At 46.1% G+C, this 23812-nt stretch overlaps 1 protein-coding gene across 1 annotated transcript in view; it reads left to right on the forward strand.

Moving 5' to 3' along the window:
• Window positions 1-15628: 15628 nt before the first annotated feature.
• SAMD10 (sterile alpha motif domain containing 10) overlaps window positions 15629-23812 on the forward strand; it is a 40641-nt gene continuing 32457 nt past the window's right edge. Inside the window, exon 1 of the mRNA XM_032218626.1 lies at window positions 15629-15710. Coding sequence (XP_032074517.1) covers window positions 15629-15710 — 82 coding nt within the window. The remainder of the gene's footprint in view (window positions 15711-23812) is intronic.

The following is a 23812-nucleotide window of genomic DNA, read 5'->3' on the forward strand; positions in this document are numbered from 1 at the left end:
AACCTTGGCAATCTAAAATTCACACCTCTTCAAGCTGTCAACGTTGGAGAACCTTGCCGTAGAGTAATGGTAGAAGAAAATACCTGTTTGAACAGGAGAGAGAATGGGTGGGTGGAGCCGAGTCAGCGACTCAAGAACTTAGTAGGGTTTTAAAACTATATATATATACATAGGAGGTTAAACTCCACCAACCCCAAATCACCACTTAAGTCGGAAAGCAACAACAAAGCTAGAAAGGGTGTATTTTGCTTGAGACAAGGGATAATATTTACTCTAGGCCTGCCCAAGGCTTCTGCTATTTCCCAGAGGGTGAGCTGAACAGCATGTCAAGACACGAATCGCAGCCCCAGCTCGGGATGGCTTAAAGGAGCTGCACCATATTTATTTATTTTCCTACTTTTTAATTGTTGTTGCGTACGATGTATCCCACCCATATTTATTTATTTAGAAAATTTATATAGATGCTTATTCTTACACGGTGACCCGAGGCGGCTTAAAAGGTGATGAAAGAAATGTCCTTTTGGGTTCGGCTCCAAGTGGGGAAAAAGACACTGGAGACATGGAGGCTGCTTGGAAAGATGGTTTTATTGTTGGACAGGGCCACATGGCTTGAGCCCTGAACAGAAAAGGTGATTTTTCCTTCCTTCCTTCCTTCCTTCCTTCCTTCCTTCCCGTAACATCTGGAGCCGCCAGAAATCCAAAGAACAAGGTTCAAATGAATTGTGGTTAGCTTAGCCTAGTGACCCATTGCTTCTTGTTCTACCCTCAGGTGCCTTGGAGAATAGCTTAACTCCCTCTTCTTCCTAACAGACTCTCAAATATTGGAAGACTTCTATGTATTTAAACAAATTTCACTTGAAGTCCTATTTTTGCACCACCTCCTTTGATTTACAGTTAAAAAACAAAACAAAACTGGAGCATTACTGTTATTCCACTGTGAATTTTTGTTATGTGTGTTTCCGTGCAAACGGATACAATCCCCCCTCCCTTCTGTTAAAACTTTCTTCTTTAAAATTTGTCTAAGGGGTATTTTGACATTGGCATCACCAGGGAATGGACATAAAAAGAGATACAATATAGAGGTAGTCCTCAACGTACAACAACAATTGAGGCCAATATTTATATTGCTAAGTGAAAACGTTCCCTAAGTGAGCTTGGGGCCATTTGTACGACCTTGCTAGCCGCAGTTGTTAAGTGAATCACCAGAGTTTGTAAAGTTAGTAAGCTGGTTGTTATGTGAATCTGGCTTCCCAATTGACTTTGCTTATCAAAAGGTCACAAAAGTGATCACATGACCCCAGGACTCTTCAACCCGTCATAAATACGAGCCAGTTACCAAGCGTCTGGACACAGGACCCCCCGTGGCTGCTGCAACAGGGTGAGAAATAGTCATAAGTCCCTTTTTTCAGTCCTTTCTAACTTTGGGGTTTTTTTTATTAATTTTTATTTTAAACACATAAACACATCAACAGAAACAAACACATAACTTAAAAACAACATAGGAACAATAAGTTCCATCGTATATCATACCGCAGTTCCGAATCGGTTTCTTTGCAGTTAGTGTTTTCCCTTCTATACATTTCTATCTTGCGTTCATAATCTCGTTATTCATTATCCATTTTTATATACATTTCTTTATTTATTTATACTTAGCTACTTATGACCAAGTATTATTTACCTATATTGTGCTTTATATTTTTACTATCATTTATTCTCTTACATACAGTTATAGGTATACATTCACATAGTTATTCTTTTTCTTTACCATTCTTATATTATTATTATTCCATTTAAAAGGTTATAAGGTATAGTTTGGAATGCTTTGTTTACCATCCTTCGCACCTGCTATGACAAAGTTAGTCCTTTCTAACTTTGAATGGCCACTAAAAATGACTGTAAGTTGAAATCTACCCCTAGAAATATTTTAATTTTCTAGAATTGGTCAAAGGGGAAATACGGTAGTCTGAGGTTATTTGTCAGTACTAATTACTTAATTTTATCAACCAAAAATGCATGAGCTGTAGGCAGGGAAGCCACGGAGCAGACTGTGCGCCATGCACGGGTGCCACACGGCGTGGTGTGCTGCCCGGGAGGTCAGGAGTGATTGTGTGGGGTGGGCGGGGCGACCAGGCAGGTGGGGCGAAGGAGTGGCAACCTGGCAGGGCGGGCAGGACAAGCAAGTGGCAACTGGGCAGGGGGGCAAGCGAGCAGTGACTGGGCAGGGGGCGGGGCCAGCCAGAGGTCGCTACCAATTGGACGAACCAGGCCAAAGTTCTCCTAACGGTTCGCCTGAACCGATGCGAACCGGCTGAATTCCACTTCTGAGCTGTACTTTAATATTAGCTTCAAGTTTATATGCTTGTGTGAGCATTGCTGGCCAGGGAATTCTGCGGATTTAAAGTGTGCAAGGTTAAGAAACACAGCACTAAACGGGCCTGTTTTGTTAACACTAGAGATCTCTGTCGCCGAAGCTAGGTGGCAGCGCCTAGTTCACCTTGGATATTCTTCATTTCATTTCAGAGATTAAGATTAAAAAGAATTATTAAAAATAATGAGACACAACAAAGTTAAAAAGGAACACAACAATCACCCAATCAGAAGGGGCTGGACCTCAATTAAGGGGGTCAACAGCCCCAGGCCTGCCGGAAAAGCCAGGTTTTAATGGCTTTGCGAAAGGCCATGAGAGTGGGCAGGACCCGGATCTCTGGGGGCATCTCATTCCATAGGGCCGGAGCGGCAACAGAGAAGGCCCTACTCCTAGGCGTCGCCAGCCGGAATTGTCCCGCTGAAGGCACCCGGAGAAGGCTCACCCTGTGCGATCTTATTGGTCTGAGGGAGGTATGTGGCAGAACACGGTCTCGCAGATTCTTAGAACCCTGGTTAGGATTTGGACAAGAGGCCACCTGGAAATCTCGCCTGGAAAGTTAAAATGAGGGCGGGTGGGCACTGGATGGACACAGGAGAACAAAGAAAAAGAAGAGAGGGGGGGATTTAAAAATGGGTCTAACTGTAAAAAAAAAAAATTAACAATGTCCCGCCCTGTTCTCAGAACACATAAGAGCTGAGGTGGCACAGTGGTTAGGGTGCAGTACTGCAGGCCACTTCAGCTGACTGTGATCTGCAGCTCAGCGGTTCAAATCTCACCGGCTCAAGGTCGACTCAGCCTTCCATCCTTCCGAAGGGTGGGTGAAATGAGGACCCAGACTGTGGGGGCAATTTGCTGACTCAATTTGCTAAAAAATCTGTAAACTGCTTAGAGAGGGCTGAAAGCCCTATGAAGCGGTATAGAAGTCTAATAAATAAATAAATAAATAATTTATTTATATCCTTATAGGAGGATTTTTCCCTTATTGCCCCTCAAGACATCTGGGACTTGAGTTCCCAAGGCTGCGCTGGCTGGGGATTAGGTGGTCCAGGATACCCAATTGGCCAGAGGTAACCCCATTGGGAAAGGCTTACTGGTGTATCACGCAAGCAGCCAAAGGAATCCCATGGCCTCCCTTGGATAACCATTTGTCTGAAGTGGTGCAGGGTTTCCTGTCTAAGCAGGGGGTTAGACTAGAAGACCTCCAAGGTCCCTTCCAACTGTGTTGTTATTCTAAATCCTAAAGTTACATTCCTCCTCGTCACCCAGCCAAATAAACCCGAAGCTAAGAAGGATAGGCGGATTCCCACAACACCCGAAAACCACCAGCTAACCCCATCTGGTCTAGCGCCTCAGCTGAAGCAGCCAGCAGACGCTTCATCGCCAAGCAGCGGGGCGAGGAAGGGTCCCCCAGCTGACCCATAGAGCCCCCCCCCCAAGTCTACTCAGCCCTGGCGCCTGTGGCCTACAGGTGTAGCTCTCGCCTCACAATCAGGAGGTTGTGAGTTTGATCCAGGTAACGGCAGATGTACGGTCTCCTGCTTGGGCAGGGGGTTGGACTAGATGACCTGCAAGGTCCCTTCCAACTCTTGTTAATCTGTTAATGCCTTGCGAGGAGCAATTTCCCCCCGAAATGCAGCACAACCTAGGCTCACCTCCCGGAAGGTTGGACGGAGACGGGGCAGATCGGCAAAAGCATCTGGGCGAGAAGGGGAAGCAGAAGCTGTGGGGTAGGCGCAGAAGAGGCCCTTGCTGCAAAGGTGGCAACCCAGATTCTCGCACCCAGGCAAGGAGCCACATTTGCCTGGAATTGCCGCTGGGGAAGGGACGTGGTGGCTCAGTGGCTAAGACGCTGAGCTTGTCGATCAGAGAGGTCGGAAGATCGGCGGTTCGAATCCCTAGCGCCACGTCAGGGAGTGAGCTCCCGTTACTTGTCCCAGCTTCCGTCAACCTAGCAGTTCGAAAGCAGGTAAAAAATGCAAGTAGAAAAATAGGGACCACCTTTGGTGGGAAGGGAACAGCGTTCCATGTATAGTCATGCCGGCCACATCACCACGGAGACGTCTTCGGACAGCGCTGGCTCTTTGGCTTTGAAACGGAGATGGGCACCGCCCCCTAGAGTCGGGAACGACTATCACATCTGTGTGAGGAGAACCTTTACGTATATGTATATGTATAAGGGACACAATAGCTCAGGGGCTAAGATGCTGAGCTTGTCAATCAGAAAGGTTGGCAGGTCGGCGGTTCGAATCCCTAGCGCCATGTCACAGACTGAGCTCCCATGACTTGTGCCAGCTTCTGTCAACCTAGCAGTTCGAAAGTCAAAAATGCAAGTAGAAAAATAGGAGCCACCTTTGGTGGGAAGGTAACAGCATTTTGTGCACTTTAGTCCTGTCAGCCACATGACCACGGAGATGTCTTCGGACAGCGCTGGCTCTTCGGCTTTGAAACGGAGATGAGCACCACCCCCTAGACTACCATATATGTGCAAGGGGAACCATTACCTTTACAGATATGTATATGCAAATGTATAAGCGACGTGGTGGCTAAGATGTTGAGCTTGTCGATCCGAAAGGTCAGCAGGTTGACGGTTCGAATCCCTAGCACTGCATAACGGAGTGAGCTCCCGTGACTTGTCCCAGCTTCTGCCAAACCGAGCAGTTCGAAAGCAGGTAAAAAATGCAGGTGGAAAAAGAGGAACCACCTTTGGTGGGAAGGGAACAGCGTTCTGTGCACCCTCGGCATTGAGTCCTGCAGTCCTCTTATAGTCTGGAGAGGAGCCTAATGACCACCAGCTGAGTGCAATTACCTCCTGTACTTGTGCAACGGTTCCTGACGCCTGTTAGCTCTTCAATGCTCAAGGTTGACTCAGCCTTCCATCCTTCCGAGGTGGGTGAAATGAGGACCCAGACTGTGGGGGCGATATGCTGACTCTGTAAACCGCTTAGAGAGGGCTGAAAGCCCTATGAAGCGGTATATAAGTCTAACTGCTATTGCTACTGCTATTGCTATCCAGGAACAACTCACTGCTGGCGTACGGCTCACTCTCCCTTGTCTCCTCCCCACTGGTCCAAGGCTCAGGTGCCTCCTGGTGGCCAACCAGCCTCTCTGTGCCCTGCTCGGAGTCGGAACCCTGTCCAGGGTCCTCCACATCCTCCAAAGCCAACTCATAGGGCTCCTCGCTGTCGGAGTCTGGTGGCAGCTTCAACGGCTCCTGCTGGGCCACAACATGACTACCTTTGGTGGGAAGGGAACAGCGTTCCGTGCGTCTTCGGTGTTTAGTCATGCCGGCCACATGACCACAGAGACGTCTTCGGACAGCGCTGGCTCTTCGGCTTTGAAACGGAGATGAGCACCGCCCCCTAGAGTCGGGAACGAATAGCACACGTGCGCGAGAGGAACCTTTACCTTACATTTACCTTATCTATAGGTGTAAATATACACAGACACACGTGTCTCTGGGATTTTGGATCGGACTGCCCTGCGGCCCATCCTGACCCAGGCAAGCAAAAAGCCAAGGAGATCATTTGATGCAGTCAATCGTGGTTGGTTATTCCGTGGCTTAGGGTTAGGAAAGACCAGCTCACCGGTGCGAGGGGAACCTTTCCCTTTCCCGTCTCCCTGACTCTTTTCCCCTTAGTCGCATCGTTGCAGGCCCGCTCGGGATGATTCTCACTCTCAGCTCGCCTTGCCCGGCTCGGGCACCGCCCCGCCGGCGGCGTCTCCCGCTGGAGCAGAGCTTACAAGGCGGCTTCGGGGGGTGGGGGGGGGTGTCCGGCCTTTTGTCCGCCAGCCGCCGCGGGAGAAGGCGTCGTCGTCCGTTCCGTGCTCGGTATAGGGCGGGTAGGAGAGGCCGAGGCCGCACGGGTGACCTTGCGGGGATGCGCGGAGGGGGGGGGGGGGGGGAAGAGACAGACAGACAGTCTCCGGCGCGGCGAGGCAATAGCAATAGCAATAGCAATAGCAGTAGACTTATATACCGCTTCATAGGCCTTTCAGGCCTCTCTAAGCGGTTTACAGAGAGTCAGCATATTGCCCCCAACAATCTGGGTCCTCATTTTACCCACCTCGGAAGGATGGAAGGCTGAGTCAACCCTGAGCCGGTGAGATTTGAACAGCCGAACTGCTGATCTAGCAGTAGCCTGCAGTGCTGCATTTAACCACTGCGCCACCTTGGCTCTTAAGAGGCTTAAGAGCTGGAAGCCGGGAGGAGGAGGAGGAGGAGGCGGCGGCGGAGAAGGGCGGCTGGCAGCCCCGGTCCAAAGTCCGCCCAACTCCGGCGAGGCGAGTGGCCGCCCCCGCCCTCTCCTGCCCCGCCCTCCACGGACGTCTGGGGCGCCGGGCGGTCGTCGGAAAGACACCGCCAGCCAGGCAGGCAGCCAGCCGGCCGCTCGCTCGCTCGGATCCCGCTCCGCTCATCCTCCAGCCCATCCACCGAGGGAGCGCCGGGCGGAGGCGATGCGCGCGGGCTAAAGCATGAACTGCGGCGACGGCAACGAGATGGAGGGTAAGGGAGGTGTGTGCCGGGCGGCGGGGAAGCGGCAGTCCCGGGCTCGGCTGCTTTTCGGAGCTCGGGATCGACCGAACGACCGTCTGGGTGGATGGGGTGGGGGAGAGAAAGGAGGGGATCGCGGCGTGAAATTGCGGGCCGGGGGGGGGGCGCTTGAGGTCCCCGCCGATCCGCGCTCGGGGCTTGGTGGGGGCGCATCCTTTCTCCTTGCGGCTCCTCTTGCCGAAGCGGCGGTTGCGATCGCCTGCAAGTTGCGGCGCGCATCTTAGGCGGTTCCAGCGTTGGAGAGAGAGAGAGAGAGAGAGAGACGGAGGGAGGTGGCGGAACACGACAAAAGGGGAAGGGAACAAAAGGCCGGGGTGGGGAAGCGGTTGACAGATGCGTGCGTCTGTGTGTGTGCGTGTGTGTGTGTGTGCGTGACACCACACCGCAGGATAGACTGCTCCAACCTAATCAGCGGGGAGATCCTCTTGAACTCCCCAACCCATGCTCCCCAAGCCCTCCAGCCGGGTGTGGGGAAAATACCTATTAATAAGCCCGACAGGTTTGGGGGAGAGGAGGAGGAGGGGGCGTCCTTGGAGGGGAAAGGGGGGGGGAATTAGGGAGACGCGGTGGGCAATATAATGGGGAGCAGGCTTGGTAAGCAGGAGTGGCGGTCGGTTTCTCTCCCCCCCCCCCCGCACACACACACCCGTTCGGTTCAGGCGGATGGGTGGAATAGCGGAGATCTCGACGCCCCCTCCCCATATTGGATGAAAGACCCGCACTCGGCGTCCCCCTTTCGGTTTTGACTTCTCCCGGAGTTCGTGAGGTCGTCTCTTAAGCAGGGGGAGAATTTGGGGAGGGGGGCGACTGTGCGTCTTCTCACACTCCTTGAAAAAGAGGGTTCATCGAATGAATAAGAAAAGCCCCCCCCCCCCTTCTTACTGCGATGGTTTTAACGCTGTGCAAGGTGCATCAAACCGGTGCCTGATCCGGTTTTCTCCAAAAAGGGAGCAATGTTTTGCCCTTGTCTAATTCTGGATTAAACAGGGAGAGGTTACCGGTTGAACGGCTGCTTTGCAGACCGAAGCCTCCTTTTCTTTCTTTCTTTCTTTCTTTCTTTCTTTCTTTCTTTCTTTCTTTCTTTCTTTCTTTCTTTCTTTCTTTCTTTCCTTCCTTCCTTCCTTCCTTCCTTCCTTCCTTCCTTTCCTTAACCAAACGAGCAAACAAACGTGTTGAAGGATTCCTTTTAGCGGATGAGTTGCCGTGAAGGTGACTCTCGTTTTATGCAGCCGCTTCACAGATTTGCCTTAAAGAGTTTGATCCGGCATGTAACCAACTTACTGAAAACAGGACCTGCCTTTGCCAGAACCCTGGTGTGTAAATTTTAGCATGCTGGGAAATACTACCGCTCCCCCCCCCACAAAAAAAGGGAGGGAATGAGACTTACGGATTGAAATGAGAGCGATCTTGCAAGAGAGAGAGAGAGAGAGGAGAGAGAGAAAAGAGAGAGAGATGAAATAGATAGAGAGAAAGAGAGATGAGAGAGAAAAGAGAGATGAGAGAGAGAAAAAGAGATGTGAGAGAGAGATGAGAGAGAAAGAGAGATGAGAGAGATGAGAGAGAGATGCGAGCGAGTGAGAGAGAGATGAGAAAGAGATGAGAGAGAGAGATGAGATGCAAGAGAGAGAGAGATGAGAGAAAAGAGAGAGAAAAGTGAGAGATATGAGATAGAGAGAAAGAGAGATGAGAGAGAAAAGAGATATGAAAGAGAGACATGAGAGAGAAAAAGAGAGGTGAGAAAGAGATGAGAGAGAAAGAGAGATGAGAGAGAGAGAGAGAGATGCAAGAGAGAGAAAGAGATGAGAGAGAGAAAAGAAAGATGAGATGCGAGAGAGAGATGCGAGAGAAAGAGAGATGAGAGAGAGATGAGAGAGAGAGAGAGAAAGAGAGAGAGAGAAAGAGAGATGAGAGAGATATGAGATAGAGAGAAAGAGAGATGAGAGAGAAAAGAGATATGAAAGAGAGAGGTGAGAGAGAAAAAGAGGCGAGAAAGAGATGAGAGAGAAAGAGAGATGAGATGCAAGAGAGAGAAAGAGATGAGAGAGAGAAAAGAAAGATGAGATGAGAGAGAGATGAGAGAGAAAGAGAGATGAGAGAGAGAAAGATGAGAGAGAGAAGAGAAATAGATGAGAGAGAGAAAAGAGAGATGAGATGAGAGAGAAAGAGATAAGAAAGAGAGAGAGGTGAGAGAGAGATGAGAAAGAGAGATGAGAGAGAGAAAAGAGAGAGAGAGAAAAAATGTTATTCGGAGGAGCAGGCAGGCTTCCTCGTATTCTTAAGTCTTTTGCTCCTAATTAGAGCAACGGGACAGTGGGACAGCTCATTCGCAGCCCTGCCCACCTAATTCCAGGTGCTTTCAACAGGATTTGTTGCCAAGAGCCAGCACTGCAGCCTTAGCCCGAAACCGGCCCCTGTTAAGTATATTTGCAGGAACTTAGATCCCACTAAGAAAAAAAAAAAAGCTGCATTTTGAGCAATCTGAAAACCTGCCCAAATCCTCTGCTCTGGCAATGAAGACGCTAGAAAGAGCGCAGAGAGGAGCAACAAAGAGGATTAGGGGACTGGAGGCTAAAACATACGAAGGACAGTTGCAGGAGCTGGGTATGTCTAGTTTAATGAAAAGAAGGACCAGGGGAGACATGATAGCAGTCTTCCAATATCTCAGGGGTTGCCATAAAGAAGAGGGAGTCAAACTATTCTCCAATGCACCTGAGGGTAGAACAAGAAGCAATGGGTGGAAACTAATCAAGGACAGAAGCAACCTAGAATTCAGGAGAAACTTCCTAACAGAGAGGACAATTAATCCGTGGAACAACTTCCCTCCAGAAGTTGTGAATGCTCCAACACGGGAAGTTTTAAGAAAAGATTGAACAACCATTTGTCTGAAATGATATAGGTCAGTGTTTTTCAACCACTGTGCCGCGGCACACTACTGTGCCGTGACATAGTGTAAGGTGTGCCGTGGGAAAAACACCTTATATATAGTCAATATAGGCACAGAGTTAAATTTTTTTAACATTTTCTAATGGTGGTGTGCCTCGTGATTTTTTTCATGAAAAAAGTGTGCCTTTGCACAAAAAAGGTTGAAAAACACTGATATAGGTTTCCTGCCTGTGGAGGGGGTTGGACTAAAATAGCAATAGCAATAGCAGTAGACTTATATACCGCTTCATAGGCCTTTCAGGCCTCTCTAAGCGGTTTACAGAGAGTCAGCATATTGCCCCCAACAATCTGGGTCCTCATTTTACCCACCTCGGAAGGATGGAAGGCTGAGTCAACCCTGAGCCGGTGAGATTTGAACCGCTGAACTGCTGATCTAGCAGTAGCCTGCAGTGCTGCATTTAACCACTGCGCCACCTTGGCTCTTTTAAAAGACCTCTAAGCTCCCTTCCAACTCTGTTATTCGGTATTCTGTATCTCCAGCTGGTAATGGGGTAAAAACACATATATTCATGGGTTCAGTGCACTGGACTGAAACAACCTAAATGGGATCGGAATCACATTTTCACCAAGGAGTTATTTTTTTTGCACCTGACGTAATCTTCAGGATATTCCATCTAGTGGCTACATTCACCCATTTCTGTAGGTTTTGGAACAAACGGCTTTTCTGAATGTTTATAAGAATGTGCATCTTATTACACAGGCTAAACCACGGAATAACTAACCACGATTTACTGCATCAAATGATCTCCTTGGCTTTTTGCTTGCCTGGGTCAGGATGGGCCACAGGGCAGTCCGATCCAAAATTCCAGAGACACGTGTGTCTGTGTATATTTACACTGATAGATAAGGTAAATGTAAGGTAAATGTTCCCCTCGCACATATGTGCTAGTCGTTCCCGACTCTAGGGGGCGGTGCTCATCTCCGTTTCAAAGCCAAAGAGCCAGCGCTGTCCGAAGACGCCTCTGTGGTCATGTGGCTGGCAGGACTCAACGCCAAAGGCTCACAGAACACTGTTGCCTTCCCACCAAAGGTGGTTCCTATTTTTCTACTTGCATTTACGTGCTTTCGAACTGCTAGGTTGGCAGAAGCTGGGACAAGTAGCGGGAGCTCACTCCGTTACGCGGCGCTAGGGATTCGAACCGCCGAACTGCCAACCTTCCTGATTGACAAGCTGAGCTTCTTAGCCACCGAGTAACTGGGTCTCTTTTTACACTGCATTAATATAGGTAGGCCTCTAATTAGAACCATTTGTTTAGCAAACATTTGATTTTACAATAATACTGAAAGAAGTGACTTAAGGCCGGTCCTCACACTTACAACGGTTGCAACATCCCTATGGTCAGTGTCAAAATTTGGACATTTGGCAACCGGCTTGTTTTAATGATGGTTGCAGCATTCCTGAGGTCAGAGGTGATCCCCGTTTGCAACCTTTTCCAGCCAGTTTAAAACAAGCCAAGTCAATAATAAGGGAAACCGAATTCGCTTAACGACTGCCTGAATCATTTAACTACTGCAGTGATTGGCTTGAGAAAGGTGTCGTAAAATTGAGCACGACTCACTTAATAATCGCCTTACTTAATAATGGGAATTCTGGTTCCAACGGTGGTCGTAATTCATGGATTACTCACCCTTTGGCTGACTAGTGCATTCTGATTCATGGATTGATTGATTGATTGATTGATTGACAGCATACTTGCAAGGCGATTGGTGGTGTTCTTGTACAGCTCTCTCACTTGAGTCTTTAAAATCTTACACAACTGTGTTGCATTCACACCCAACGCCAACCAAAAGTGGGAACGCTCGGTTTTGGCTCGGCCTGCCAGATTTGTGAAACACAAGTGTGTGCGGGTGCTTGCGTGCTCACTTTGGATGAGAGGTGTGACTCAAATCTACTATGCCTTGCTCAACAAACCGTGTTTAAAAACAGCTCAGTGCCGCTTGGATTCTTGACGGAGCAGCGTCAAGAAAAGCCAAAAGGGGAAAATCGATAAGGAGGAATGTTTGGGTTGCACAAAGCCAATCGACTGGGGAAAGTCTTAGAAGGCTTTAAATCCCGCTCCCATTAAATTCTCAGCCGAGCAGAAAGAGATTCTCTGCCAGATACGATGAAAAGTGGCGCTGTGTCCGTATGTTAGGAGAGAAAACCAGGCACCGCGCAGTTTTATTTTTTCTTTTTCTTTTCTGCATTGGCAATTCTCCAGCCCGATTCTCCTCCAGAAGTCACAGAATAACAGAGTTGGAAAGGACCTTGGAGGTCTTCTAGTCCAACCCCCTGCTCAAGCAGCAAACCCTCTACCAGGGATGGAGAACCTTTTCAGCACCGAGCGCCAAAACCGGAACGCTCGTGCATGAATGTGTATGTGTGCGCATGTGTGCTCTGGAGCACCAAAAATCCAAAGACTAGCAAACATGGCTGTATTTTGGGCAGTTTTGGGCCATTTTCAGGCTGTTTTGGGGCTATTTTCAGGCTGTTTTTTGGGCCATTTTCAGGCCATTTTTAGGGGCATTTTCACGCTGTTTTTCAGGCCATTTCCAGGCTGTTTTTTGGGGCCATTTTCCGGCTGTTTTTCGGGCCATTTTCACGCTGTTTTTCGGGCCATTTTCACACTGTTTTTCGGGCCATTTTCCGGCTGTTTTTCGGGCCATTTCCAGGCTGTTTTTCGGGCCATTTTCCGGCTGTTTTTCAGGCCATTTCCAGGCTGTTTTTTGGGCCATTTCCCGGCTGTTTTTTGGGCCATTTCCAGGCTGTTTTTCAGGCCATTTCCCGGCTGTTTTTCGAGCCATTTTCCGGCTGTTTTTCGGGCCATTTTCAGGCTATTTTTTGGGCCATTGTAAGGCTGTTTTGTGGGCCATTTTCACGCTATTTTTTGGACCATTTTCACGCTGTTTTGGGGCCATTGTAAGGCTGTTTTGGGGCCATTTCTGGGCCGTTTTGGGGGGCATTTTCAGGCTGTTTTTCACGCCATTTTCAGGCTGTTTTTTGGGCTATTTCCAGGCTGTTTTTCGGGCCATTTTCCGGCTGTTTTTCAGGCCATTGTAAGGCTGTTTTGTGGGCCATTTTCCCGCTATTTTTTGGACCATTTTCACACTGTTTTGGGGCCATTGTAAGGCTGTTTTGAGGCCATTTCCGGGCCGTTTTGGGGGGCATTTTCAGGCTGTTTTTCACGCCATTTTCAGGCTGTTTTTCACGCCATTTTCAAGTCATTTGTTGGCCTGAAAAACAGCCTGAAAAGAGCCCCAAAATGGCCTTTTTTTGTCCATTTATGTCTGTTTTTCTGGCCGTTGTCAGGCCATTTTCCGGTGCTCCAGCATCCATGAAGACCAGCTGGCCGGTGCACATTTGTGGCGCATCAGAAACCAGAAAAGCAGCTGGTGACGGTGCGCGTGCCACAGAGAGGACTCTGCGTGTCATCCCTGGCATCATGCCTGCCATAGGTTCACCATCAGGGCCCTGTGCCATTTCAGACAAATGCTCTTCCACTCTCTTTTCTTCTCCGTCCTCCAGGTTACGGTTTGCCCCAAAGGTGCTTTTTTTTCTCAAGAGGCAACTGGGCTTTCCGGTTTTTCTTGGAAGATGTTTGGCTTCTCATCCGAGAGGCTCCTTCGGCTGGCAGGCATTGCCAGCTGTCTGCCAGGGGCATAAATCCTTCCATTCCCCACCTTCAAGTCAGAGCTGAAGAAGCTTCTTGGAAGAGAAGCGAAACGTATTCACAGGAAAACAATAAAGTCCAGTTTCCCCTTGAAAAAGCAGTCCTTAAAAGCCTCCAGTGATGGAGCATCCACAATTCCTGAATGCAGGTTGTTCCACTGAATAATCCTTCATACTGTCAGGAAATTCCTTCTCAGTTCTCAGTTGCTTCTCTCCTTGATTAGTTTCCACCCATTGCTTCTTGTCCTACGCTTTGGAGAATAGCTTGACTCCCTCTTCTTTGTGGCAACCCCTGAGATATTGGAAGACCGTGGCACGACAAAACCGCGCTCGACTAAGCCACGCCCGATTAAACCGCGTCGCTGACGTCATCAACAGGGCGACAACAGCCAGCACGGAGAAAGAAGGGCGCTTTAAATAGCGCTTTGAAAGCAAGCCAATTCAACTTAAGGTAAGGGTTAGGTTTAGGGTTAGCTTTAGGGTTAGCTTTAGGGTTAGGTTAAGGGTTAGGTTAAGGGTTAGGGGTTAATTTTAGGTTTAGCGTTTACAGCGTGCTTCTGTCTCCACGCTGTTGTCGCGCTGTTGATGACGTCAGCTACGTGGTTTCGTCGAGCGCGGTTTAGTCGAATGCGGTTTTGTGGTGGAACCTTGGAAGACTGCTATCATGTCTCCCCTAGTCCTTCTTTTCATTCAACTAGAACTGTGACGGCAAACCTATGGCACGCATGCCAGGGGTAGCACGCAGACCCCGTTCTGCTGGCACGCACGCCGTTGCCACCAGGTCAGATCTCCGTGGCGTTTCTTTGGTGAGCTTCTGTTTCCCTGCAAACCACGAAACAGGAGCTCACGAAAGAAAGAAAAAATCTTACCTCTTGCCGTGTTGCTGGTGTTGGGATGCTCTGCGTCCCGCCATCAGCTGGTCTTTGGGGTTTCTGCTCTCCTTGTGGCACATCTGCACATGTGCATGTTCGCACGTGTCAGTTTGGGGATGTCAGTGCCTAAAAGGTTCGCCATCCATTCACTGGTGGGATTCAGCCAGTTCGCACCTATTCGGGAGAACCGGTTGGTAACTTTCTAAGTAGTTCAGAGAACCGGTTGTTGGAAGAAATTGTTTTTTCCCACTTTGCAGGGCTAATCCTGTAAGGAAGGCAGGAAGGAAACATTCTGGTGTTGTTTCTAGCCTCATCTTTATTGACCTGCTTACAGAAATTGCCTCTCCGGTTAACCCTGATTACATTATAACAGCTAAGGTGAAGGGTTCACCGACAAATGCGCGCTCGACAAAAGCACGCCGATGAAACCACAGCAAGAAAACCACGAGGTCGAAATCGCACTGACAAATGCACGCAGAAGCGCGCCAACAACAAACAGCTAATAACAACCTAATAACCCTAACCCTAAACCTAACCCTAACCCTAAACCTAACCCTAAACCTAACCCTAAACCTAACCCTAACCCTAAACCTAACCCTAAACCTAACCCTAACCCTAAACCTAACCCTAAACCTAACCCTAAACCTAACCCTAAACCTAATCCTAAACCTAACCCTTAACCTAACCCTAATCCTAACCCTTAACCTAACGCTAAACCTAACGCTAACCCTTAACCTAACCCTAAACCTAACCCTTAACCTAACCCTAAAGCTAATCCTAACCCTTAACCTAACCCTTAACCTAACCCTTAACCTAACCCTAAACCTAACCCTAAACCTAACCCTAACCCTTACCTTAACTTAAATTGCGCTTTTTTGGGCACGGTTTTGTCGGCGTGTTGTTGTGGGCGCGTTTATGACATCGCGGTTTTGTCGGCGTGCTTTTGTCGTGCGCGCCTTTGTTGGGTCACGAAGGCGAAGCGCCCATCGACCTGAGTGACCTTGAGTTGGCCACGCCCACCCAGTCACATGGCCACCGAGCCCCACCTACCCAGATGGTCATTAGGGCAGAGAACCCGTTGTTAATTTATTTGAATCCCACCACTGCATCCACTGATCTAGACCGACCCAATTACAGCAACCGTTCTTTGTAGGTTTTAGCCTGCAGTCCCTTTGTTACTCTTCTCTGCCCTCTTTCTAGAGTCCATCCATTTAGTGACCAAACTTACAACAGCTGAATAAAGCATGAGGACCAATCCTCACACTTGTGACCATTGCAGCGTCCGTCGCTTCACCGGGATTCAGGCATTTGACAATCGTCAGAGGGGTACGACGTTTGCAGTGTCCCGTGGTCACATGATTGCCGTTAAACGACACTCCTGGTGGGCTTCCGATAAGCAAAATCGATGGGGAAGCCAGCAGGGAAGAGAAGAGCACAAGTTGCAGTCCTATTATGCCTCACTTAATGACCACAGGGATCCACTTCACAGCCATGGTGAAAAAGGTTATAAATTAATACATGGTTGTGGGATGCAATGACTGTACGACTTAATGGCAGAATTTTCTCCTTGAAAATTGGGGATTATCAGTATTGTATCTTACTGTTCATAGAGGAGCTCAAGGCTGCCCCCAACAATACAGGTAGTCCTCGACTTACAACCAAAATCGAGCCCAAATTTTGTGTTGCTAAGCGAGGCAGTTATATGACCTTTTTTCCACAGTTATTAAGTGAATCACTGCAATTGTTATACTAAGTTGTTAAGTGAATCTGGCTTCCATTTTGGCTTCGCTTGACCACAATTGTACCCAACATTTCTGTTGTCAAGTGAGACAGTTGTTAAGTGAGTTTTGCTCCATTTTACGACCTTTCTTGCCTCAATTGTGAATCACTGCAATTGATAAGTTTGTAACCCGGTCATTAAGTGAATCCGGCTTCCCCATTGACTTTGCTTGTCGGAAGGTTGCAAAAAGGGGGAGGTCCCGCGACCTTGGGACACAGCAATGGTCATAAATATGAAACCACTGACAAGCATCTGAATTGTGATCACACGATCAAAGGTCGTAACTGTGAAAAACGGTCATACGTCACTTTTTTCAGTGCCGTCGTAACTTTGAAAGGTCACTAAATGAACTGCTGTAAGCCGAGGACTACCTGTAGTGTTTCCCAATGATGGGACTGCCAGGTGAAAGCACCCATTCGGGAGAATGGATTCACTTAACGACCGTGATGACTCACTTTATAACGAGCCATAAAGTCGAGCCCATTCATGTGGTGCCTCGACTTACAACTGCAACGGCGCTTGTTTGAAACTCCAGACTCCATTATGGTCATAAATCGAAGACTTCTCGTGCTGGGTGCATCCCACACTCAAAAATTGTGATTTGGGACTACAGAATTCCAGCTGATTTCTCCAGGAGGAGCCTAATCTACCATTGGCCAATCAGGCACCAGCAGGGTGTGGCTTAGTCACTGCAGCCAATCAGTGCTTGGATATGTTCTCTGTTGCCAGGCTTTAGTAGTGAGTCCCTGATGAGCAGACTTGCTGTTCTGCTCTTTCTCTTCACCTCTCTTTCTTGGAGGACTATGGAAGCAAAACAATTAAACAAAAAACCAGTTAATGAATTTAAATTAAATGTCTCCAAATAAACTTTGAGCAGGTGGCATCAGTTTAACCCTGTTAACTAGCTGGGGTTAGTTCAGCCCTCTGCAAGTAACCCCGATTCAATTAACAAACCACCTATAGAGATTCCAATTCAATAAGATAGTGTTGTGGCCCACCAGCACAGCTGGCAGCAGAGTGAGGAGGTTGGGGAGGAACCTGGGCCAGTCCTGGAGTCTGGGGGAGGCTTTGAGGAGGGCTCTGTGTCGGAGGCAGAGAGGGGGTCAGGGCCATCTGACAATTATCAACTGCCTTCGGAGTCGGACATCAGTGAGGCAGAAGAACAGCTGGAGCCTGTTCCCAATGTGTGCATGCGCAGAGCTGCCAGAAGAAACGAATAACTCAGAAATCAGGGTCGACTTCAGTGGTGGGATTCAAACAAAATTTACTACCGGTTCTGTGGGCATGGTTTTGTGGGCGTGGCTTGGTGGGCGTGGCAGGGAAAGGATACTGCAAAATTCCCATTCCAGTGGTGAAATTCAATTTTTTTTATTACCGGTTCTGTGGGCGTGGCTTGGTGGGCAAGGCATGGCTTGGTGGGCGTGGCAGGGAAAGGATACTGCAAAATTCCCATTCCAGTGGTGAAATTCAATTTTTTTTATTACCGGTTCTGTGGGCGTGGCTTGGTGGGCAAGGCGTGGCTTGGTGGGCGTGGCAGGGGAAGGATACTGCAAAATCTCCATTCCCACCCTATTCCAGGGGAAGGATGCTGCAAAATTTCCATTCCCACCCTATTCCAGGGGAAGGATGCTGCAAAATCTCCATTCCCACTCCACTCTGGGGCCAGCCAGAGGTGGCATTTGCCGGTTCTTCAAACTACTCAAAATTTCCAATAACGGTTCTCTGAACTACTCAAAATTTCCACTATCAGTTCTCCAAACTACTCAAACTTTTCGCTACCAGTTCTCCAGAACCTGTCAGAACCTGCTGGATTTCACCACTGCCCCATTCCCTCCTGATCAGCTGGGACTCGAGAGCCAGAGAATAGATGGGGGCAAAGCCAGTTAGAGGTGTTATTTACCGGTTCTCCGAACTACTCAAAATTTCCTCTACCAGTTCTCCAGAACTGGTCAGAACCTGCTGAATACCACCTCTGGTTGACTTGGGAGTAAAATCACAGGAGGAAGGTGAATGGCCCCTCCCATAGGAAATAAAAGAGGAGAGAAAGGGGAGGGGGCTTTTGCAGGAAACAATTTCTTCATTCGTTTCAGGAGTGTGAAGATCTGTCCATGAATCTCAGAGACTCTATGCCGAGTCTTTCCTTGCACAGCACTTCATTTGAAAAAATATTTGCATGGCAGCTTTCCAAGCTAGATAAGGTCTGTGGTCATAAATACTCCTTTGAAAGACTGTTTGCCAGACCTTGGCTGAAGGTGAATGAGAGGAATTCACATTCGTTTAGTAAAAGGGATTTTTTCGGGACAAGGACTCTGTGCTTTTTGGGGAAGCCTAGGCCAGAAAAGATACATAGGATTTTTAAAAACTAGGAGGTTAGTAAACTATATCATTTCCCTCTCTTCCACTCTATTGTCAGTAAAGATGTCAATTGACTGGGAAATAAGGGCAGATAGTCCTCAACTTACAAACTGCTCAGTGACGATTCAAAGTTATAAGGGCGCGTTAAAAAGTGACTTATGGACCCATGCACATTGAATTACGCTTGGCAACTGGCATGTACTTATGACAGTTGCCATATCCCAGGTTCATGTGATCCTTTTTTCCGACCTCCTAACAAGCAAAGTCAATGAGGAAGCCAGATTCACTTAACGGCCACGTTGCTAATGTCATCTGAAAGGGAACGGCCTGTTCTTTCATTTCCAACTAAACAAATTAATCAAAGTAATGAAAAAGAAGAGTCTCACCTACGCATAAATGGGAGATCTGGTTATAGATAGATGCGTTTCTCATTAAACATTATGCCGCCTCAACTAAAATGCAACAATTGTTTTGGATTATTTAGTCATGAAGAGGAAGGGGACTTTTGACATGATTAGAAACTCTTTCTGCTGAGCACATATTTCATAATTGGGACTTTTAACACAGTAAAAGTCTGGGATTTCTTCCCATTTATGCGACTAAAACTTAAGGTACTAGACTGGAAACTAGGAAACGGTGAGTTCTAGTCCAGCCTTAGATATGAAAGTCAGCAGGGTGACTTTGGGCCAATCACCAGGAGACGGGAAATTCTAGTACTATCTTAGGCATGAAGGCCAGTTTGGTGACTTTAGGCCAATCACCAGGAGACGATGAGTTCTAGCCTCGCCTTAGGCATGAAAGCTGACTGGATGACTTTGGGCCAATCACCAGGAGATGGTGAGTTCTAGTCCCATTTTAGGCATGAAAGCTGACTAGATGACTGAGCCAATCACCAGGAGATGGGAAATTCTAGTCCCATCTTAGGCATGAAGGCCAATTGGGTGACTTTGGGCCAATCGCCAGGAAACGGTGAGTTCTAATCCCACCTTAGCCATGACAGTCAACTAGGTGCCTTTGGGCCATCCCCCCTCTCTCAGCCGAACTTAACTCCCAACATTATTGGGGGGGGGGGTGAAATTCGAGGAGAAAAAAGTATGTTTGCCCTTAAAACATTTGGTAGGAAATCTGCAGCAGGCTATTTCATTCAGTGACGCCACTGGAAGCTTATGTATTGATTTATTAACTCCTGGTTTTTTTTGGGGGGGGGGGTATAGCTGATTTGTAGATGCTCACAAAATGAATCTTTCATAAGAGTCCCAAATGCAGGATTTTGGAGCGGTTTCTTGGACCCGGGCATGGCCAGCCAGTTGCTAAGCAGGAGTGCAGCTGGTTGAGGGTTGGATGACAAGCCAGGATAAGACAGGAATGTAGGCCAGACTGGGGAAACGAACACTGCAAGAGTATAACGGCAAACCATTTTACTCTCTCGCCATTAGAGTCATAGAGATGGAGCCATAAAATCTCCAGGAATTGAACTGATTTCCAGGGAGACCCTTTTAACTCAGGTAGTCCTCAACCTACAACCATTAGTTTAGTGACTGTCACAACAGCACTGAAAGATGTGACTTATAGTTAGTCCCTGCATTTACAACTTAGGCCGCATCCTCATGGTTGTGTGATCAAAATTAGGTTGCTTGTGTTGTGGCCAGCCAGCAGAGCTGACAGCAGAGTAGGACAGTGAGGAGGTTGGGAAGGAACATGGGCCAGTCCTGGAGTCTGGGGAAGGCTCGGATGAGGGCTCTGCGTCAGAGGCAGAGAGAGGGCCAGAGCCATATGCCAGTTCTCATCCGCCTTCGGAGTCAGACATCAGTGAGGCAGAAGAACAGCTGGAGCCTGTTCCCAGTGTGCACATGCACAGAATCGCCAGACGAAGGGAACAGCTAAAGAACAAGGGTCAATTTGGGAGTAAGGCCGCAGGTGGAAAATGAATGGCCCCTCCCAGAGGGAATAAAAGAGGAGCGACAGGGGAATGGAGTTTGCAGGAGACAATTAGTTTGCTTCATTGATCCGTGACTCTCCGAGACTCCTTGCCAGGTTCTGCAGATATCGGCCTGGCAGCTCTCCAAGCCGGATAAGATCTGTAAACTTTATCCTTTTTTAAAGAACATTTTGCATAATCCACCATATTTTTATCCAAAGTGCCTTAACCTTTTTACAAGTCCACCATATATGATAGTATGTAGCATCGAGACAATCGCATCTCCAGCATTTAGGTTGTAAATTCGCATACATGCAGGCTAATTTTTTAGGATCTAAATGCCATCTATAAAACATCTTATAAAAGTTTTCTCTCAAATTTTGGGCTTGTGTAAATTTTACATTTCTTACCCAAATCTTCTCCCAGGTATCCAACATTATTGGTTCTTCAATATCGGTTCTCTTTGGCTTTGAAACGGAGATGAGCAGTGCCCCCTAGAGTCGGGAACGAGTAGCCCATATGTGCGAGGGGAACCTTTACCTTTTAACTCGAGGATTACCTATGTGACACGCTTGCCCTCGTGAGCCAATTTGCCCACTTCTTAGGATTGTGTAATGCAGGGGTGCCAAACTCAATTTCATTGAGGGACGCATCTGGACTGTGATGGATCTCGGGAGGGTGGTGGTGGTGGGCGTGGCTGACTGGGTGGGCGTGGCCAGCTTGACACCACTCCCCAAACTGCTGGCATGTTTCCTGTACCCATTGGGTAGACTAGACCGAAGTGATAGCAATAGCAATAGCAGTTAGACTTATATACCGCTTCATAGGGCTTTCAGCCCTCTCTAAGCAGTTTACAGAGTCAGCATATTGCCCCCAACAACAATCCGGGTCCTCATTTTACCCACCTCGGAAGGATGGAAGGCTGAGTCAACCCTGAGCCGGTGAGATTTGAACAGCCGAACTGCAAAACTGCAGTCAGCTGAAGTAGCCTGCAGTGCTGCATTTAACCACTGCGCCACCTCGGCTCTTTGATGCTGGACAGCCCCTTACATTTTCCAGGACAGCAGACCAGATCCGACCACATCGCTGGCCATATCCGACCTGTGGTCCTTGTGTTTGATGCCCCAGGTGTAATATATTGAATCGTCCACAAATTAAAGCAGCTGCTTTGGAAATAAGAATGAGGGAAAGGTCATTTGTATTATAGAAGAATTAGGAAACAGTGATAAGAATGTAGGAAAAGTAGGGTTTACAAAAGTAAAAAAAAAAGATGTGTATTAGAAGAAGAATAACGACAACTGTCTGAAACGAATGGCCAAATATAGACTGTTAAGCAAAAGAGTAAGAAATAAAATCATTGCTCGTGTAAAATGAAAATGCATGGAGAGGGAAATAATATTTGGAAAGATACACCGATAGACATCTGCTGCAAAGAGGAACAACGTGCAGTTCCGAGGTGGTTTGTGGGTTTTGTGTATGTTTTTGTCAACGTGTGTAAGTCTTAAATAAAATAAAAACAAATAAAATAAAACAAATAAAATAAAATAAAACAAATAAAATAATAATAAAATAAATAATAAAATAAAATACTAAAATAATAATGAAGTAATAAAATACTAAAATACTAAAATAATAAATAAAATAAATAAAATAAATAAAATAAATAAAATAAATAAAATAAATAAAATAAATAATAAAATAAATAAAATAAAAAATTAAAAAATTAAAAAATAAAATAAATAAAATAATAAATAAAATAAATAAAATAAAATAATAAAATAAAAAAACAAATAATAAAACAATAAAACAAATAATAAAACAAAACATAATAAAACAATAAAATAATAAAAATAATAAAATAATAAAATAATAATAAAATTATAAAATTATAAAATTATTATAAAATTATTATAAAATTATTATAAAATTATTATAAAATTATTATAAAATTATAATATAAAATAAAATAAAATAAAATAAAATAAATAAAATAAAACAAATAAAATAAAATAATAATAAAATAAATAATAAAAGAAAATACTAAAATAATAATAACATAATAAAATAAATAAAATAATAAAATAAATAAAATAAATAAGATAAATAAAATAAATAAAATATATAAAATAAATAATAAATAAAATAATAGAACAATAAAATAATAAATAAAATAAAATAATAAAATAAAATAAAATAATAAAACAAATAATAAAACAATAAAACAAATAATAAAACAATAAAACAAATAATAAAACAATAAAACAAATAATAAAACAAAACAAATAATAGAACAATAAAATAATAAAAATAATAAAATAATAATAATAATAATAATAATAATAATAATATAAAATAATAAAATTATAATATAAAATAATATAAAATAAAATAAAATAAATAATATAAAGCAGCTGCTTTGCACTGATGCATTAAGCCCTTTCCAACCCAAAACTCAAACCAGCCATGCTTAAATCATGCCATTCATGGCACCACTGGGCTTTTCCCAGAGCCGGTGAAGTGAAAAGCTGGACGATGCCCTGGAAGAGGAATGAGAGCGATAGGATCAGCTGAAGGAGGGGAGCCAAACAGCAGGGTGGTTGGGCTGATGGAGTGGCTGTCTGGTGCTTGCTGATAAGGAAAAGCAGTTTTTTGGGGGCAGAGGGAATGTAGATATCCTTCGGATTGAGTCATTTCAAAAGAATCCAGAAGGAGGTTTCTATTTCTTTTCTTTTTTTCCATGAAAGATTCTCGTGGTGGTTTCTGCCTGCCTGGGAATAATAATTCCTCTGCTCCCCTGTTATTTCAGACAATAAATTCCCATTTGCAACCCCTGAACAGCTAGTAGGGGAGGACGCAAAATGACCTTTCTTCCTGGCAGGGCTAAAAAGATGGCTGCTTTTGCTCTTCGCTCGTAAAAGATGCAAAAGGAAGCTGTGTACGTGTTTATGTGTGTTTATGTGTGTGTGTGTTTGTGTGTGTGAGAGAGAGAGAGACAGAGGGGGAGGGATATAGATGCTTTCCTTAGCAGAACCTCAGAGGCATCTGAGGAGCAGCCAGTTGGGGTAGAATTAGATTAATTTATTTCTGGGCATTGGACTTACTACAAGTAAGCCCTCCACTTACGACCATGTGTTTAGCAATCATTTGAACTTACAACAGCACTGAAAAAAGTGACTGGAATAGAATAGAATAGAATAGAATAACAGAATTGAAAGGGACCTTGGAGGTCTTCTAGTCCAATGCCCTGCTCAGGCAGGAAACCCTACACGACTTCAGACAAATGGTTGTCCAACATCTTAAAAACTTCCAGTATTGGAGCATTCACAACTTCTGGAGGCAACTTCTGTTCCACTGATTAATTGTTCCAACTGTCAG

Source organism: Thamnophis elegans, chromosome 5, assembly GCF_009769535.1.
Source record: "Thamnophis elegans isolate rThaEle1 chromosome 5, rThaEle1.pri, whole genome shotgun sequence".
Taxonomy (NCBI): domain Eukaryota; kingdom Metazoa; phylum Chordata; class Lepidosauria; order Squamata; family Colubridae; genus Thamnophis; species Thamnophis elegans.